The sequence below is a fragment of the Megascapheus bottae genome, chromosome 25 (assembly GCF_031878675.1).
Source record: "Megascapheus bottae isolate mThoBot1 chromosome 25, mThoBot2.hap1, whole genome shotgun sequence".
Taxonomy (NCBI): domain Eukaryota; kingdom Metazoa; phylum Chordata; class Mammalia; order Rodentia; family Geomyidae; genus Megascapheus; species Megascapheus bottae.
The window spans coordinates 9,770,301-9,790,445 of NC_143533.1; the positions used below are offsets into that span (position 1 = coordinate 9,770,301).

The following is a 20,145-nucleotide window of genomic DNA, read 5'->3' on the forward strand; positions in this document are numbered from 1 at the left end:
TTTGACAAAGAGGAGGTTTAGGAACTCAAAAGGGGGCTTGCCCTTTTTTTCCTTTGTCCACTCACTATAAAGCCCTGGGTGGCCCCCCCAGCCCAGTGCTCTCTTTTACAGTTCACCCTTGATTGAGTAATTACAGTTCACTTCTATGCTGGTTGAAGGGCGGGAGGAGGAGAAGGATCTTCCTTTATTTCTTCTGTCATCACTGTTAAAACAACACAGGACATTTTACAAGGAAAACTTTGATTCAGCTATTTATCATCTTCACATAACATTTACATCTGTATTCTATGGTTTATTTTTATTTTTTCCATGCAATTGTATTTACAAACAAAAATTGCACCAAACCACACACATCGTAAGATATGGTCATTTAGCCTGTGATCCCAGCACTAGTGAGGCTGAGATGGGAGGATCATAAATTTGAAGTCAGTTGCATAATATGACTTGGTCTCAAAACGATGCAGATAATTTGCTAATGTCAACTTGGGCTTGGGGCTTGAACTCAGGATCTGGGTGCTGTCCCTGAGCTTTTGTGCTCAAGGCTCTCTACTACTTGAGTACAACTCTGCTTGCAGCATTTGGAGGTTAATTGGAGATAAAAGTCTCAAGAACTTTCTTGGCTTTAAGCCAGGCACAGTGGCTCAGAGTTCAAGCCCCACAATGGACAAAAAAAAAAAAAAAAAAAAAGAACTTTCCTCAGATTCTCAATCTCCTGACTAGCTAGGATTATAAGAGTGAGCCACTGGCACCTGGCCTTGGTCTTTTAAAAAAAAATTCTGTTATGGGGCTTGAACTCTGGGCCTGGGAACTGCCTCTTAGTTCTTCAGCTCAAGGCTACCACCCTACCCCTGGGCCTGGGCATTATCCCGGAGCTCTTCAGCTCAAAGCTACCACCCTACCCCTTGAGCCACAGCCCCACTTCCCATTTTCTAGTGGTTAATTGGAGATAAGAGTCTCATGGACTTTAGTGCCTGGGCTGGCTTTGAACTTCGATCCTCAGATCTCAGCCTCCTGACTAGCTAGGATTACAAGCGTGAGCCACCATGTCCAGCTGGTCTTTTATGGTTATTTTTTGTAGTGTTTAATTATACTACTAATGTGTGCAGCAGAAATTATGAATAGTTAAGAACCATAGAGCTATCCTGCTGGCGTGGGGGGGGGTCTGCATGCAGAATAGCATCTTAGGAACTTCTCTGTCCTGCAAGAGGCATCTCTGCTTGCTTCCTGGCAGTGAACTCTCTCTGAGTGTGGGAGAGTCTTGGGGTCTTGGAGTTTCAGAAGACAAGAAGGTTTTCAACTGCAGCTCTGACTAGTATCAGGAGGAGTTGGACATCTTGGGGGCAGATGTGAGCAGAGGTCCAAGTTGCCCTGATGGAGGGAGTGAGGGCAGCTTGAGTGGGGTCTTGAAAACGAACTGAGGGGGTCCTACCGTTTTCAGTCATTAGGAGGGAGGGAAGCAAGAAAGGGTTGGGTTGACAAGCCTGAAGTAAGAATGGGCCCCTGCCTTTTTGCTATCTCCTCCCTGTAGCTTATTTGGGCTTCTCTGGCTTCCCTGGTTTCCTGGAGTAGGGCTACCTGTGGGTGGGAGTGTAGAACGCTCTCTACTTCCTTCTTGGCTCCCTGCTAGATTGATGTAATTTGTACTTGACCTTATCCTCCTCCTACTGCCAGCCCTTCCCCTGGAGGCGCTGAGTCTGAGCTGCCTGAAACATGAGGCTAGGCAGAGAGGAAAGACACCTGGGCAGCCTGACAAGAGACAGATCTGATCCTAGAACTGCCATTTCCTAGGGGACTGGGTGGCCTGGCCATAGTCTTCCTTCACTGAGCCTCTGTTTCTCATCTGTAAAGCAAGGGTGAGGGGTGAATGTCCCTGATTTCCATAGTTGTATGTTGTACTGGGTCATCTCACGCAGTTTTCCTTGTTTGGTTCTGCCATGCTATTGACTAATGTGGCAGAAATTTGTTGCTTCTCTTGCGGGAGGGTCTTAGTGTGGGTGGTAAGGTTGTGGATTCATTCTTAGCTGGGGCTTGTTGTGTCTGCTATCTGTTGATTGTTGTGACATAACTTGAGAGAAATAACTTTAAGGATGAAAATTTTATTTTGGTTCCTAGTTTCAGAAGTCTCAGCCCAAGGTTAAATGGATCCATTACTTTGGGTCTGAGCCCATGCAGAATATCGTAATTAGGTCAGAGCCTTCATGATCCAATCACCTCTTAATGAATGGACTTACCATTTGGGGACCAAGTTTTTAAGCACAAGATCTCTTTTGGAATGGTTCTAAGAGTTGCCAAGGTCTGACATAGACCAGAGCATATTTCTGTGGCTTGTTGGCTGGTCATTCTGTAGGCCCCAATGGGCAGTGCTAACTCTGGCTCAGGATTGGGTGTCAGTAAACTGACAAGAGCTACGTGTGCACAGGTCTTGGTGGTAGATGCTTGCTTTTCTGTGGTGGAGAGGCCAGTTGGCTTCGGGGAAACTGGATAGGTCAGATTAGTAAGCTGGGATCACTTCGTACAAAGTGGTTCTGAAGGCTTTTCACAGGTATTAGGGTACCAGGAGCCGGCCCAGGGAGAGCCAGCAGGCTGGTTTTGCTGATGTCATAAGAGTCTGCCATGGGTTGAAGTTGTCCTTATATTTACTTCCTCTCCTTCATGAGCAGGACTGTTTAGTTCTTAATTTCTTTCCCCCTTCTACCTTGGCCTTTTCTTTTCCTATGTTTGTACTTGGCTTCAAATGTGAGTGGCTCTGGACAGATTGGTACATGCCCATTTTCATTCTGAATGGGTACCTGGCTGTCCTTTTACCTTCTGGGTTGCTTCAAGGCCTCCCTTTTCTCCTGTGTTTTCTAGCATCTGAACATTTATCTTTTATCTTTTTCTTTCTCTTTTTTTTTTTCCAGTCCTGGGGCTTGAATTCAGGGCCTGGACACTGTCTCTCAGCTTCTTTTGCTCAAAGCTAGCATTCTACCACTTGAGCCACAGCACCAGTTCTGGTGTGTTCTGTTTATGTGGTAATGAGGAATCAAACTCAGAGTCTCATGCATGATAGGCAAGCACTCTACCACTAAGCCATATTTCCAGCTCCTGCACGTTTTTCTTGAACTACACACAGGATTTCTGCACTGCCATCTAGGAGTTAGACTCAGGAAAGATAAATTCCTATTCTTGTTCCTTTTTATTTTTTTGTCGTGGGGCTTGAACTCAGGGTCTGAGCACTGTCTTTGGGCTTTCTCAAGGCTAGAGCTCTGCCACAGCACCACTTCTGGCTTTTTTCTATGTAGGTAGTACCAAGGAATCAAACCTGGGACTTTGTGCATGCTAGGCAAGCACTCTACCACTAGGCCACACTCCTGGTTCCTCCTGTTTTTTAAATTTAATTTTTTTATTATTACAAAGGTGACATACATAGAGGTTATAGTTATGTAAGTCAGGTAAAGAGTACATTTCTTTTTGGATAATGTTACTCCTTCCCTTGCTATTGCCCACTTTTCCTACTCATTCCTAATGTTTCTGATGACTGTGTTTACTAAGCCCTAATCAAAACCCATGACCACATGTATTCATAGAACCTGGAAAAAATCTCAGTAGTATGATTTGCCATGTGCTAGTGGGGTACCCCTCTTGAAGAGAACCTTCAGGATACCCTGAGGCCACATGACAGAAAATGGCTCTGGAATGGCTATTGGGCTTACTCAGAAGTGTGGGTTTTGTTTGTTGTTATTTTTTTTCCCCTTTTTCTTTTTGGTGCCATTCCTGGGGCTTGAACTCAGGGCCTAGTTGTTATGTTTCATAGATTTTTCTTGCCAAGGCTATGATCCTCAAATCTCAGCCTCCTCACTAACTAGAATTACTAACATGAGCCACCTGACTAGCTAGGATTACAGGCATGAGCCACTGGTGCATAGCTCAGAAGTAAGTTTTTCTTTGGTCAAAGACACCATCTTGTGCCTATCATTGCAAACCTGAGGCCAGAGCAACAGTACAGGTAGGGTAGCCAGACCTTTAGGCCTCGTTTTCCTGTTTGAAAAGTGAGAGCTCCGGGTTAGCTACCTTCCTTACTCACGTTCTAAGCGGATTAGGTAAGAGTGCTTTGAGAAGCTTTTGAAAGATCTCATCTAAAAGGAGCTGTGGGAGTATAGGAAGAGTTAACATTTCAAAGAAAGAGGAATCCTGCTTTGGACACTGAAGCCAAGGAAAATGAGGTCAAGAATGAGTAGTGGCTGCTGAAAAGGAGGGTATGGTCTTAGGAGAGTTGCAGGATCCTTGAGAACCTTTGTAGGCAATTCTGCATATACTCAGTGCACTTACCTGTATGTGAGAAAAAGCACACTGCCTCACCCAGGGGCGTATGATGAAAGATATGGGGGGGGGGATGAGGGGGGAATTCCACCCATTAGCTAGCTTGCAGATTCTGTAGAAATAGTTCCCACCTTCCCCTTTCAAATGAGGCAGTAGCATCTTAGAAAGTCTGAATCCCACTAGCACACTAAAGGTGAGCTCTCCCATCCTGGCAAAACATATGCACGTGACTCCAGTCATATATTATGAAAGTGATTTTTTGGGGGTGCCAGGTCTGGAGCTTGACCTGGGTATTGTCTGAGCTTTTATGTGCAAGACTAGCACTCTGAATCATGTTGAGCCACAGCACCCATTTCTGGCTTATTGATAGTTAATTGGAGATAAGAGACTCAGGGACTTTCCTGCCTGGACTGGCTTAGAACCACAGTCCTCAGATCACAGCCTTCTGAGTAGCTAGGATGACAGGAGTGAGCCACCAATGCGTGGCTTTCTTGCTTGAATATTTTCTTCCTTTCTTTCTTTCTCTCTTTTTTTTTTTGCCAGTCCTGGGCTTGGGCTTAGGGTCTGAGTACTGTCCTTGGACTTTCTCAAGGCTAGCACTCTACCACTTGAGCCTCAGCACCACTTCCAGCTTTTTTCTATGTATGTGGTACCGAGGAATTGAACCCGGGTCTTCGTGCATGCTAGGCAAGCACTTTAACCACTAGGCCAAACTCCCGGCCTCCTTTTTTTTTTTTTTTTTTTTTTTTTTTAAATGAAGCGCTCCTTGAATTACTAGATGTAGGCTTGGGTCATTGAAAGCTACTTCTATGAGAAAGACAGCTGACATTACAGGTGGGAGCCACAAATACACTGCTGGAACATTTTATCCTTACCCACGCTCAGTTTGCCAGGCTCTAAATACCCATATGCTACCCTCTTGTACCCAAAGACACTCACTGCAGAGCCCATCCTTCGCTCTTCTCCCTGAGCTCCTCATTCCTGTCCCCCTTCTCCCCACTAACATCCAGCTTTCCTTTTCCCTTCACATAACTAAATTCTGCAGTTGCTAGAAGAGTGACTGAATGCCATTATTTCCTATTAAGGGATGCATGATGCCTAACCCAAGTAGCTCTTGGCTATTTGTACTTCTGCGATTTGTAATATACACAAATCCTTTCCTCCTCCCTACTTAGTCACAATCTGTACTGGAGCAGCCCCTCAAAGCTTTTCAGCTGTTTCCTTTCTGTAGGTGGTGAGGCAGGATAACTGTGAAGACAAAGCTCAGGTCTGCCAATGTGGGTACACCATGTCTAATGTTCAGGGGAGGGGTTTCTTCTACCTCCAGCCTCACCCAAAGTACATGGCTGTGACAGGAAAGATCTCTGTGGAGCTGTGTGTTTTTTCACACTGGTTACTATAGCCAAGTGAGGTCACACATCCTTATAATCCCAGCACCCAGGAAGCAGAGGCTCAAGATGGAGAGTTTGAGGAGGAAAGCATATACTGCATAGCAAGATCCTGGTCCAAAAAAGAAAAACTACAGTGAGTCTTGTGGTGAAGATTTAGAGAGGTGTGTGTGTGTGTGTGTGTGTGTGTGTGTGTGTGTGTGTGTGTGTTGGTGGTACTGGGGCTTCATCTTAAGGCCTCACTCTTTTTTTTTTTTTTTGTCTCTGGACTTGGACTCTGGGTCTAGGCACTGTCCCTGAGCTCTACAGCTCAAGGCTACCACCCTATCCCTTGAGCCACAGTGCCACTTCCTGTTTTCTGGTGGTTAATTAGAGATAAGAGGCTCACAGAGTTTCATGTGTGGGCTGACTTTGAACTGTGATCCTCAGATCTCAGCCTCCCTAGTAGGATTACAGGCGTGAGCCACCACACCCAGCAGGCCTCACACACTTGCTTGGCATTTTTGCTCATCACTGGTATTTTACCTCTCCCTTTTTATCTACCACTTGAGCAGTGCCTCAGTCCTGCTTTTTTTTGCTGGTTAATTGAAGATAGAGTCTCATAGACATTTCTGCCTGGACTTAACTTTGAACCATGATCCTCAGATCTCAGCTTTGTGATAACTGGAATTAGAGACGTGAGCCACTGGCACTTACTTGGTCTTTTTTTTTCCCTTGAGAGAAGGATAGTGTCAGGGTTTCAGCTGAAGGCTTGGTGCATACTCCCTCAGTTGGTATTCTACCTCTTAAGCCATGCCTCTAGTCCTTGTATGCAATCTTAATTTGAAAAGAAAATACGTTCTTAAGTACAAGGAGATTTTAAGTGGTACCTCTGGCAGACAGAGGTAGACAGAGCAGTTGAACAGGTACTCTTCTTTCCCTTGTAAAGCCTTCTGTACAATTTCATTTTTCACTTAACTGAAATACATAGAAAAGGCTGGGCTCTGGTGGCTCATGCTACTTGGGAAGCTGAGATCTGAGGATCACCATTTGAAGCCAGGTTGGGGCAGGAAAGTCCATGAGATTTCTTCCCCATCAACCACCAAAAAACCAAAAGTGGAGTGTGGCTTAAATGGTAGAGTGTTAACCTTGAAGGAAAAAATAAGGGATAGCTCCCAGGCCCTGAGTTCAAGTCCCATACACCCTAGTACTGGCATACAATAAAGAAAGAAAGAAAAAGAAAACGTTTCTACTACTAGTAACAATTGGGATCTCCTCACTGATACAAGCAATGCAGGGATAGAGCAAGGAGATCTAAGGTCTCAGTGGCCTGGCTGTGAACTAGCCTCTGCTCTGCCATTGCCATTTTCTCAGTTGGAAGAAGAGAATGAACTAGGTCTCTCCAGTCCTCTGATTAGGCCCTGCAGTTGCACAGGAAGTTGGCTGATGGCAGCTAAAGGGTTTGTGGGTGGAGCTCTCCTTCCAGCCCCCATTGCATCTGGAAAGGCTGGGGTCTGACATGGGCCTGCAGTTCATCTGATCTCCAGCCCCATCTTACTTAGGGAATTCCTGAGCTGCAGAGAAAGGGGATTTTAACCAAAGTTCTTTGCTCTTACTGGCTTCTGGAATCCATGGAAAATTCCTCCTGGAATAGAAAGAGGTGGAAGAATACTGTGCGGGTGTCTGGCAGATTCTCCCCGGCCATGTCTTTGGGCTTGCTGTGTACCTGGTCCCTGGCTAGTGGCCTGGGATTTGGAAGGAATTTCACATAGCGGTGTTTAGGAGAGTCAGGACCCAGTTTGTTGAGTTTAGCAAAAGGATACTTTGTGGGCTGGGAGTGTGACCTAATGGTAGAGGGCTTATCTAGTGTGCATGAAGCCCTGGGTTTGATTCCTGGGCACCATATACACAGAAAAAGCCAGAAGTGGTGTTGTGGCTCAAGTGATAGAATACTAGCCTTGATAACACCCAAGGACAGTGCCCAGGCTCTGAATTCAAGAAAAGAAAGAAAGAAGAGAAGGAAGGAAAGAAGGAAGAAAGGAAAGAAAGAAAAGAAAAAAGGGAAAAAAAATATGCCTTGCAAAGTGGAGAACAAGTTCTCCATGGATGAGGGACAATGGTTTGTGTTCCCATGTCTCCATCCAGTGCTCATTTATCCAGCTAATATTTAATGATAGTTATAGACACTGAAATTCAACAGTGAACGAGGCAGTCACATGGGCCTTACGAGACTTAGGGCAGGGGCTGGCCAGGGGAGCTGCTTTGGCTAGGTTGTCATACTACCTTGGCTGTTCTAGACTGGCCTTCTAGGCAATGCCTCTAGGTGGGCTCAGGAATGGGCCCACCCAGCAGAGACTCATGTGTTTGTTTGTGAGGTACCTTGAGGACCAGGCCTAGTCTCTGGCAAGAAGCTCTGCTAAGATGACAAAGTGGTGGCAGGTGGCCCAAAGGAGACATCCTGTCCCTTGGCTGTCCTGGATTCTGACGTGTTGAGACACAGCCTGGCTTCTCCCTCTGCTTCTTAGGGAAGCCTGGCCCTGCTAGCTCTCAAGATAAGGCAGGAATGTGGCAATCGAGCCAGCTTGGTCTTGTGTGGAGCCAGGGACCGCTCTATGAGCCTGTTTGTTGGAGGGTGGAGATGATTTGCCTGGGATGTTGAGAGGCAGAAAAGGGCAGCCTGCCGTCCTCAAGCTGTGATATTTGTGATCTGATACATTCCCTCGGATCAGTTTTTATTCTTCAGAGGCCATTCATCAAGCACCCTGGGTCTGCCAGGTTGTGTTGTCATATTTCTAAAATATCTCCATCCTACAAGCTCGGTATATTCTCATATCTTAGGTGAGAAAACTGAAGCCTAGAGTGCTAAAAATAAAATCATGGTTGTTAGTGTTAACTTTGGGCCAGGGTACTAACAAATTAGTGCATTAAATCTGCATCCCAGCTCAGGAACTGCTTACTATACCACCATCAGCTAAATAACTGAAGGGGGCTGGAGTTGCCTTGGGTCCTTCCCAGATCTGATTGTAGGAACCCCAATGTGGGGGCCATCTGAGACAGCTGCAGGCACGGCTTGTGGATGGAAAGAAACCATTTTGGAGACTGGAATCCATTCTAGATGGTGGCTTACATAGTCATATTGATTATACCACATACTTTTCTTCGTGTGTGTGTGTGTGTGTGTGTGTGTGACACTTGTAGGGCTTGAACTCAGGGCACTGACCCTGAACTTTGGTGTTCAAAGTTAGAGTTCTATTACTTGAGCCCACAGCTCCATTTCTAGCTCTTTTTTGGGGGGGGGGGGGCGGCGGTTACGAGTTTCAAGGATTTTCCTGTTGGGCTGGCTTCAAACCAGGATCCTCAGATCCCAACCTCCTAGAGTTACAGGTGTAAGCTAACAGCACTGGCTCTGCACACCTTTCTTATATCCTACCAGTGGCCGGGAGAAAAGTCATCAGGCAATGCCAAAGCTGGTAGTCGCTTGGAGCAGACATAGAGGAACTGGCAGGAGTGGCAGCCCTGCAGGCACCTAGGAACTGCTAATTGGAGTTGGTGATGACAGAAGAGCAGGCATGGCGGCCTGCTGAGGTCCCCGCCCTGCAGAGGCTCTGGTTGCTGCTGGAAGTCAGGCCTGGATGGGAGGGGAACAAACTTTTAAGAGGATTTAGTTTTAGATTGTTCCTAGCACCCCTTCCCTGCCTCCAGGCTGTGGGCATTGGAAGACTGGGTGTGGATCTATACTTAAATCCCTTTGAGGGTAAAGGGGAGGGGATGGGCCACCTGCCAGCCTCGGTGGAGAGAAGTGAGGTGATTTCATTCTGTGGGAAAGGCTTCTGCTGTGTACTTCATCTACCTGGCCATCTGCTGCCTTCAAATGATTGTTGAGTGGCTTTGTCCTTCAATGGCTTTAACACTCCAGAGCCTCCCTTAGCCACAGAGGAAATGAGCGTAACTGGTCTTTGAAGGCAGTGAGTTCTGTGGCTCACTGGTTTTTCCATCACTGAGTCATAAAGGAGCCGTGGAGCCACTTATGTTCTTCTTATTCAAGGATGCTCAGAGTTTGAGGTAATACACAAGGAGAAGCATATGGCCGAAGTGGTTATGTTTATTTACATTCCTACCATCAGTTCAATAGAGTTGTAGAGAAATATTCTTTAAAAAAATTTTTTTTGTCAGTCCTGGGGCTTGAACTTAGGGCCTAGGTACTGTTCTTGGACAGGTTTTTCTCAAGGGTAAGCACTCTGTCACTTGAGCCACTTGAGTACCACTTCAGCTTTTTCTGTGTATGTGGTACCGAGGAATTGAACCCAGCCCTTCATGCATAATAGGCGGGCAATTTACCACTAGGCTACGTTCCTGGCCCTCTTTTCCTTTTTCTTTTTGTAGTCTTGGAGCTGAAACTCAGGGCCTCAACGCTGAGTTTTTTTGCTCAAGGCTAGTATCCTACCACTTTGAGCCATAGCACTGCCTCCAGTTTTCTGGATCTCAACCTCCTGAATAGCTAGGATTATAGGCATGAGCCACCAGCACCCAGAGCAGATAAATTCTTACGATATGGTATGTCACCATGACATGAGACATAACCCTGAGTCCTTACAGTACTAAGAGAACTATCCTGGATTTCCTGTCATGGGGCTTGAGCTTAGGACTTGGGTTTTTGTGCTTATAACTATCACTATACTATGTGAGCCACAGCTCTACTTTTGACTGTCTGTGGTTAATTGGAGATCAATTTCAGGGACTTTCCTATATAGGCTGGCTTCAACCCTTGATTCCCCAGATTTCAGCCTCCTGAGTAGCTAGGATTATTGGCGGGAGCCACCAGTGCCCCACTACAGTCCTCTTCTTGCTCTGCAATCTGAGCTCATGTTTTATAGTCAATCCTTTATAGTCTAGTCTTCTGAGCTTTGTTCAGGCCATGGGCTGACTGATCCTTTCACATGTAAGCAAGGTGGCCTATGTTGTTGCTATTCTTAAATTATTCAGACTGTCTGGTACCAGGTTGCCCAAGTCAGCAGCCCAATTGACCATTTCAGTGGCTGTCTTCCTTTCCTTCCATCCTCACAGAGAGAGAGGAAAGGGGAAATTCAGCTTCTCAGCACAGGCCTTGAAGAGGAAGAAATGAGAAGGAAAGGTGATGGGTAGGATCAGTCCTTGTACGTTACTCCCTTCTAGTCCAAGGGTTGGAAGTACATTTCACATTCACCCTGTCCTCATCTCCCATTGGAGAGATGCCCAGACTGGCTTCAAATCATTTTCCTCCTGCCTCTACTTCTCAAATCATTGGATTACAGGCATGCCTCACCAATCCCAGATAAAACTATTTTATTTTGGGTCTTGGACTTGTGAGCTCATGTTCATGTGCCAATAGCTTCAAAATGTGCTTACACTTAAAAAAGGTAATATCCCTCAGCCCATCTTGGCTCCACTCAATGAGCCTTCCTGTTAGTGCTTTAGGAATTCGTTTCTGACATAAAGATAAAGGACAGAGGAAGGAAGTTAGTGCTCAGGACTCAAGGATTCAATGAGCTAGTTTATGAAGGCAGCTGCTGCAGGCTAGCACAGAGCAACCACCTGTGACTTGTGGCCTGGTGCCACTCCTAGGTCAGGCTTCAGTTCTCTGAAGATTTCTGGTTCCTGTTTCTCATTCTACACTTACAGTCACTGTTTTCAAATTGGTGGTACTGGGAGGTTGAACTCAGAGCTTTGTGCTTAGTAGGCAGGCATTCTACCACATGGGTCATATCCCCAGTCTTTTTTTTATTTTTCTGCTTTAGTTTTTTTTTTTCAGATAGAGTCTAAATTTTTGTCTGAGGCAGCCTTAGACCACAACCTTCCTACTCATTCTCCACCTTTGGCTTTTTGTTGGTTAATTGGATCCAGAGTCTCACAGATTTTCCTGCCTGGGCTGGCTTGGAACTGTGATTCCCCAGATGTCAGCTTCCTCAGTAGCTAGGATACAGGCATGAGCCACGGACACCAGGCTCAGAGAAGCTTTTAAATATGCAGCCCAGAGTTAGGAGATCAGAGCCTCTGGGCCTGAGACCCAGACTCCAGTCAGTTTTCAGTTCCCTGAAGGATTCTAATAAACACTAGTTGAGGACCACTGCTCTAGGATTGAAGAGTTAGCTAATTGCACAGATGTTCTCACATCTGGTTGCATACAGGAACTATAGGGCAGGGCACTTTAAAAATTAGACAGATTTGGGCTGGGAATTTGGGCTGGTAGAGTGCTTGGCTAGCATGCATGAAGACCGGGGTTCAGTTCCTCGGTACCCCATACATAGAAAAAGCTGGAAGTGGTGCTGTGGCTCAAGCGGCAGAGCTTTAGCCTTGAGAAAGCCCAGGGACAGTGCTCAGACCCTGAGTTCAAGCCATGGGACTGGCAAAATAATTATACAGACCGCTTGGCTTTATCTTAGATCTGAGTACCTCATCCTCAGCCTTCCTTCGCCTACGAATATTTCGTCTTCACAGTTGTTTGTTGGAAATCATGGCCATTTTACAGGCAAGGTAACTAGTGCTTAAAATAGGTAGCTACTTAACCCAGTTAAGTGGTAAGGTATGATAACTTATGGTAACCTAAGTTCCCAAAGTCTAATGTTGAAGCTTGTTCTTATTGTCTAAACCCCTACAGCCTAGGCAGAGGACTAGTCAAATATATTTTTTGTAACTCCCTAAAAGTTCTAGGAGGGGAGAATTCATCCAGGCAGCCTTGGCACTTCACTGGGCTTGAACTCTGGGCCTGGGCCCTGTCCCTGAATTTATGTTGCTCAAGGCTAGCATTCTACTACTTTGAGCCACAGTTCTACTTCCAGTTTTCTGGTGGCTCATTGGAGATAAGAATCCTATGGACTTTTCCTGCCTGGGCTGGCTTTGAATTACAATCCTCAGATCTCAGCCTCCTGAGTAGCGAGAATTACAGGTATGAGCCACCAGCACCTGGCTAGAGTGTGTTTTAAGTGGCGTTGTCTGGTGTTTGACCTGTCTTAGTCATCCACTCTCCAAGTACCTCCTCTGGAGGGAGGAGGGCTGGGCCTGCCCCCACTTACCTCTCCTCTCACAAAGAGAAAATTCAGGAGGGAAAAGCAAACACTCATTTGCTTTTTTAATTTTAGAGTTTGAGGAATTCTTCAGGCAGGTGATACAGAAAAAAAAATGCCTCTGTTGCCCTCAAAACCTCAGAAGATAAAAAAAGGATGCTGTGTCAAGGTGACCTGAAATGTTTAGGTCTGCTTTACAGGATTGCTTTTATCCCTTTGCAGGTCTTAATATAGTCAAAGCACCCCCCCCTGCTTCATTACCTTTACAATAAATTAAATATGTGTACTTTATAGTCAGAGAAATTAAAGGGGCTGTGTTCCTGTTTGTGGTGGGGAGGGGTGAGGATTTGAGTCCTGAACTCAACCCTGTATACCCACCTGTATCTCCTGTAAGCTTGATCACATGGCCTCAAATCCTTAAGTGTAAGACCGGAGGATTGTGAATTTGAGATCAGTCTAGGCGACCTAGCAAGCAAGACCCTTGTCTCCAAAAGCCAAAGGCTAGGAGTATAGCTCAGTGATCAAGTGCTTGCTTAGCTTGTATAAGACTATGGAGTCAATCTCCATGCATGCATATGCGGACACACACACACACACACACACACACACACACACACACACACACACACCCTTTAGGCTTTGCTTCTTCCATGTGGTTCAAGTAGAAACTCAGGGCTCCAGGAAAAAGGAACTGTGGGAATTGTGGAATGCTGGGTCCTGCCAGCAGCCTCTTGAGATGTCAGGAGAGGAGTGTGCTATACCAACACTAAGACTCACAGCTGCTTTGGACCAGAAACTTAGTAAAGTGTTTACTGGCACATAGTCAAGGACCCAATGTCCCTGAGGCCAGAAATGACTCTAAGTGACCATCTGTGTTAGAGATGGTGCTGAATGTGTTCCCTCTGGCTTTAGTCCACCTGCGTCACTCTCAAGGGTGCTAACAACTCAGAGCCAATCTTTAGGACCTAAACAGTTAAAGCTTTAGGTAGTGGTTGAATAGAATTGAAATTTGGCTTCCAAAAACCTTCCTTGCTTAAGCAGAGCCCTCAGGGACTTCTTCCTCCTCAACTCTCCCTCTCCACCTGTTGTCCATGCGTTTGGGTCCCTGCCCCTTACTGTCCAATCACAGGACAGATACGCAGGCAATGTTGAGTGAATGGAGAATGACGGATGACGAGATAAATGGATTTATGTTTGGCAGCATCTCTAAAGTGTGTGTCATCAAATGCTGTTTAAGTGTTGGCATATCTTTTCCTTGCTTGATCAGTTTAATTTTTTTCTTTTTCTTTTTTTTCGTGAAAGTTATTTGGAAGCTCATTGCTCTGAGAATTATTCTTATAATAGGAAAGTCTAGATGCAGTGCTATTTTCTGAGATGGGGCAGATCTTCACAGTATCTCATCAAGTGTAACTTATTACTGGTGGCCTGTAATTAAACCATTAAGATGAACTGTAGTCAGGAGCCAGTGGTTCCTAGCTACTCAGGAGAATGAGATCTGAGCATGGGGGTTCAAAGCCAGGCCAGGCAGGCAAGTCCATGAGACTCTTTATCTTCAATGAACCAGCAAAAAACAAGAAGTGGACTAGCCTTGAATGAGAAACTTCAGATACAATCCCTAGGCCTCTAAATCCAAGTCCCAGGACTGGCATAGGAAAAAAAAAAGCTGGAAGTAGAAGGGTGGCACACGTGGTGGAGTGCCAGCTGTGATGAAAAAGCCAAGCAAGAAAGCAGGGCCTTGAATTCAAACTTCAGTAATGGCACCAAAAAAAAAAAAAAAAAAAGACAAGAGGTGAACTACAAGACATTTCAAGTTATCTAGCAGTGGAAATTTGAGGTGGCAACGAAACATGGGGTGATATGGAATGGGATGATACCCATTCCCTCCTCTCCCAGGAAGGAAGCCACTGTCACTCTCCAGGGTCTTAGGTCTGCTCCTGCTGTGGAGACATGAAGTTGGAGAAGCTGCTTTCTCTGAGGCCGGGCTGGCTTGGAGTCCCCAGAGAAGCTGGTTCAGGGCTGCCTGCTCCTCTACCCAGCCACCATTTCCCAACAGTCATCGGAGCCTCTGAGTGAAGACCCGGGCCTAGAAATGTATAGGCCTGAGCCAGAGTCCCAGCTCTCTTTTTTGTGTGTGTGCTGGTCCTAGAGCTTGAATACAAGATGTGGACACGGTCCCTGAGATTTCTGTTTTGTTTCATTTCGTTCGGGGCCTAGTGTTCTACCACTTGAGCCACAGCTTGACCTCTCTGGCTTTTTTAGTAATTAATTGGAGGTGAGCGTTTCATGGACTTTCCTGACTAGGCTACCTTCAAACCATGAGTCTCACATCCCAACCTCCTGAATGGCTAGGATTACAGTCTGGACCAGTAAAAAAAACCCAAAAACTTGTAGGAACAGAAGGAGGCCCAGTACCTGCCCCATCTGTCACATGACTTCCTGTCCCCGTAGCTGGCAGTTGGAGTCCCTCCCCTGGCAGTGGCCACAGTGACATTCCTAATTGTGCGATCTTTGGCCCCACAGTGGCCAGTTTGCTATTGTGAAGAAGTGCCAGGAGAAGAGCACAGGGCTGGAATATGCCGCCAAATTCATCAAGAAGCGACAGAGCCGAGCCAGCCGGCGGGGTGTGTGCAGAGAGGAGATTGAGCGGGAGGTGAGCATCCTGCGACAGCTGCTGCACCCCAACATCATCACGCTGCATGACGTCTATGAGAACCGCACCGACGTGGTGCTCATCCTCGAGCTGTGAGTGGGGGCATGGGACGGTGAGGGGCCCAGGGGTGGGGTGCTGTCAGAGAGGAATCTGTCTCCCAGGGAGGGGAAGAATGATCATCTTCTGGCGTCTGTGAAACCCTGCTCCAGTCTTTCCCAGAGAAAGATCTATTGTATGTGTACTGTGTTTGGTACTTGGGGGGAAAAAAGTGTGTGTGTGTGTGTGTGTGTGTGTACCAGTACACACAATGAACTCAGGACCTTATGTTCTCCCTTGGCTTTGTTTATCAGTGCTGGTGCTGTACTACTTCAGCCATGCTTCCACTTCTAGTTTTTCTGCTGGTTTCTTGGAGATAAAGAGTCTCTCTGTATGCCCAGGCTGGCTTCAAAGTGTGATTCTTAGCTCTCAACCTCCTGATTAGAGAGGCAAGGGCCTATCATGAGGAAAACATCTTAAAAACTCAGAGATGTTAGTTTGCATTCACTGTGGCCAGTACTTTTCTTACTTATTCAATTCTCTGAACTCGAGTCTTATGACTCCCATTTTATAGAGCAGACCACTGAGAAATCAGGTCACTTATACAATCCTGAGAAACCAGGACCGCAGTCTTCCTGCTCTGAACAGGAGGCAGGACAGCCTTATGCTGGCCTTACGCTGGGAAGACTTCTCAGTGGCTAGTGGAATTTGAAGAGGTGACACTAAGACTCCGGGGGGTTGGTTGGTTGGCCCCTTAATGACCTCTCCTGCTCAGCCTTCTGAGTAGCTAGGATTGCAGGTATAAGCCACCCAGTGCCTGATATACTTTCTTTAAAAAGCTATTTATCAAACAAACAAACAAACAAAAAATCCGATTTTACAGTAACTATAAAGAAACTGAATTTATAATCCTGAGATCCGAAACACACCTGTTTCTGTCTTCTGTTTGTATACAATCAGTGTAGTTTCCTGAACTACATTCCCTCTCCCTAACAAAATAGCCCTTTTTTTCCCCTTTTGAATCATTATATCATGTTTCATTGAATCACATACCAGTATTTTCCCCTATTGTTTGATCAGGAGATTTTACTTTCTTCTTTTATTTGAATTCATTGTTTCAGCTAAATTCCAAGGAGTGGGAAGATGACATAAAAAACCGACATTCATGGGCTTTTTTTGTTTATTTCTTGCTGGTCCTGGGACTTGAACTCAGTGCCTGGGTTCTGTTTTCTTAGCTTTATTCTTCAAGCTTGTGCACCATCCACTTGAGCCACAGTTCCAATTCTGGTGTTAGCTGGTTAGTTGGAGATAAGAACCTTACAGTGTTCAGAGGGGACATTTGAATATATGTGTCATTTCTTCCCAAAACAACAAAAGAATCTCATAGAGTTTCTTACCTGGACTGCTTTGAACCTTGACCCTCAGAGCTCAGCCTCCTGAGTGGCTGGGATTTTAGGCCTGAGCCACTTATACCTGGCTTATAGACCTTTTTTAAATTATATTTTTCACATTCTAAAGATGAATGTATTGGTTAACCAGTACTGTCTACCACATATCAGTCTTCCTGCTCATCTATAGCTTTGCCAGCTTTGATCCTTGGTTTAACAACATGTTTTGGCCAGGTACAGTGACTCATACCTATAATCCTAGCTACTCAGGAGGCTGAGATCTGAGGATCCAGGTTCAAAGCCAGCCCAGGCACAAAAGGATCTGAGACTCTTATCTCCAGTTAACCTCTAGAAACCGAGAAGTGGGACTTGGCTCAAGGGGAGGATGGTAGTAAAGAGCTCAGGGAAGTGCCCAGGCTGAGTTCAAGCCCCATGACACACAAAAAAACAAAAACAAAAAAGTCAAATAACATGTTTCATTGTATTTGCATCTTCATAATTACTCAGGGCCTGATGCTTGCTAGGCAAGTACTCTGTACCACTTGAACTATGCCCCCAGTCCTTTTTTGCTCTTTTAGTTTTTCAGATAGGGTCTTGCTCTAACTTGGTCCAGTTTGGCCCTGGAACATGATCTTCCTATGTCTACTTCCTGAGTAAGTGGGATTACGGGAATAAATCCTTGAGCCCCACTCTTTGCTTTCATTTTAATTACCAGGGAAATTTCTTTAATTTCCAGGGAAATAATGACCTGCTTCTCCCTGTTTGTAGAACCCTAAAGTGACTGGGGATACAGGTTCCTCTTGAGATGCCCTTGTGTCTTCTAGCAAGTCATTCTGTGCGCTTGCCTTGTAGGCACAGGTGCTCTGTCCATGAAGTCCGTGACCGCACAGGGGTTCTGTGACTTGTTTAGGCTGCTGTGCTTTGTTGGGTTTGGTCTATGCACAGTTTCTGACTCCTTCCACTTCCAAGTTGTCTCCAGGTACTTGCCTATGGGGTGCTAAGGATTTATGATGGAGAACCTCCCAGGAAAAGAATGTGACAGCTTTTGTGCTTGGACTTAGTGGCTCCTGGGAGGCCAATCAGGAGTCTTTGGCCTCCAGTCCTTACTGTGAGCAAGTTGGAGAGATTTGTCAAGAAGTTAAAAATGCATATTAAGGGGTTGGGAATGTGGCTTGGTGGTAGAGTGCTTACCTAGCATGTGTGAAGCCCTGGGTTCAATTCCTCAATACCATATAAACAACAACAACAACAAAAAGCCAGAAATGATGCTGTGACTCAAGTACTAGAGTAAGGTGCTAGCCTTGACCACAAAAGCTCAGGGACAGGGCCCAGGCCCTGGGGCTGAGCTCTTTTTGCTCAAGGCTAGCACTCTATCACTTTAAGCCACAGTGCCACTTCTGCCTTTTGAGTGGTTAATTGGAGATAAGAGTCTCACAAGCAACTTTTTTCCCTGGGCTGGCTTCAAACCAAGATCCCTAAATCTCAGCCTCCTGAGTAGCTTGAATTGCAGGTGGGAGCTACCAGCACCTGGCTGAGCTCTATTCCTCCTGGTCCTCCTCCTTCTCCTCCTCCTCCTCTTTTTCTCTTCTTCATTTGTGGGACTTGAACTCTGAGCCTGGGTGCTGTACCTGAGCTCTTCAACTCAAGGCTACTGTCCCGCCCCTTGAGCCACAGCACCACTTGTGGTTTTCTGGTGATTAATTAGAGATAAGAGTCTCACATACTTTAGTGCCTGGGGTGGCTTTGAACTGCGACCCTCAGATCTCTGCCTCCTGAGGTAGTTAGGATTACATGTATGAGCCACCTTGCTTGGCTGAGTTCTATTCTTTTTTTTTTTTTTTTTGCCAGTCCTGGGCCTGCACTCAGGGCCTGAGCACTGTCCTTGGATTCTTCTCAAGGCTAGAACTCTACCACTTGAGCCTCAGCACCACTTCTGGCTTTTTCTAAGTATGTGGTACCAAGGACTCAAACCCAGGTCTTCGTGCATGCTAGGCAAGCACTCTACCACTAGGCCAAACTCCCAGCCCTGAGCTCCATTCTTGACTCGGATTTTTTTTTTTAATTTTTTTTTATTGTAATTAGTAAAAGGGTTACATGATATTTGCCAGATAGAAGGTGCATTAATTCACATACATTGATACCCTTTCACATGTCTTGGTACCCATTTCCCTCCCCCCCACACCCCCCACCCGTCTTGGTTTTCCCCCCTTCCCTATCAAATTTCAAATATCCAAATACAAATAAATTCAATATATCAGATAACAAAGTGAGATACTATACTTGACTCGGATTTTTTAAAATTAATTTTAACTTTTTTAAAAATTTAATTTTATTGTCAAGTGATGTCCAGAGGGGTTACAGTTACATAAGTAACTGTATATTTCTTGTCAAGCATTGTTTCCCCCTCCTTTGTTTTCCTCCCACTTTCCCTTACCCCCAACTTCCCTTCCCCCAAGTTGTAAAGTTCATTTCCAACATAATGTCTTATGAGTATAGCTGTTGCGTTGATTCACCCTTCGATCTTTGTCTTACCATTTTGTTGTTCCGCTTCCCTTCCTCAAATCAGATAAATGTATATACAAGACATCAGATTGTTTGAAAAAAACACACCTGAGCCTTTTTGTGTCTGTTGCCTAAGCCTGGGTACCCTGCTGCCTGAACAGTTACCTCAATCTAGCTTGTAAGCCTCTCACCATTCTGAGTGTCTGAAAGTTATAAGGGTCATGGTGGCTCTTCCCCTTTTCTTACAAGGAGGTAAAGACCATGTCTCACCAGGTCTTCTGTCCAGCTAATACCTTTAAACCCTCCAATGGAGCCGGGATTATAAAAGACAAAAGCAAGGCTGGTTCCATGTAGTTTAGAGGAGGTGATGCTCTGTGGATTTTAAAAGAGTTCTAGATAGGTCTCTTGCGAATGCTAAGGTTTTACTGCTTGCACAATACAGAATATTCTATGGCATGCTAATATTCTAATGTTTTAATTTCTTTCTTTCCTTTGGGTTTTTAAAATTCACTAAAATGTTCTTGCTCTGATAACTGCAGCTCCAATTCAGGGCCTTGTAGTCTAACTTGGCTTGCTTGCTTAGCTAGCACAATACCACTTGACCCATGCCTCCAGTTTGGCTTTTTGCTGATTAATTAGAGATGGAGTCTCACAGACATTTTTTTTCCCCTTGGGTTAATACTATAATACTCCTGATTGTACCTTTCGGAATAGCTAGGATTATTAAAAGCATGAGCTACCAACTTTGAGCTACCTTTTTTTTTTCTGCCAGTTTGGGGGCTTGAACTCAGGGCCTGAGCACTGTCCTTGGGCTTTCTCAAGCCCAAGAACTGAGCACTCTACTCTTGATCCACAGAGCCACT

The 20,145-nt window shown here is 45.5% G+C and overlaps 1 protein-coding gene across 3 annotated transcripts in view; it reads left to right on the plus strand.

The window, feature by feature from the left end:
• Window positions 1-20,145, plus strand: part of Dapk2 (death associated protein kinase 2) — an 89,242-nt gene that overhangs the window by 28,970 nt on the left and 40,127 nt on the right. For all 3 annotated transcript variants that reach the window (XM_090358213.1, XM_090358212.1, XM_090358214.1), the window contains exon 3: window positions 15,227-15,448. In XM_090358213.1, the coding sequence (XP_090214339.1) occupies window positions 15,227-15,448 (222 nt within the window). The remainder of the gene's footprint in view (window positions 1-15,226; window positions 15,449-20,145) is intronic.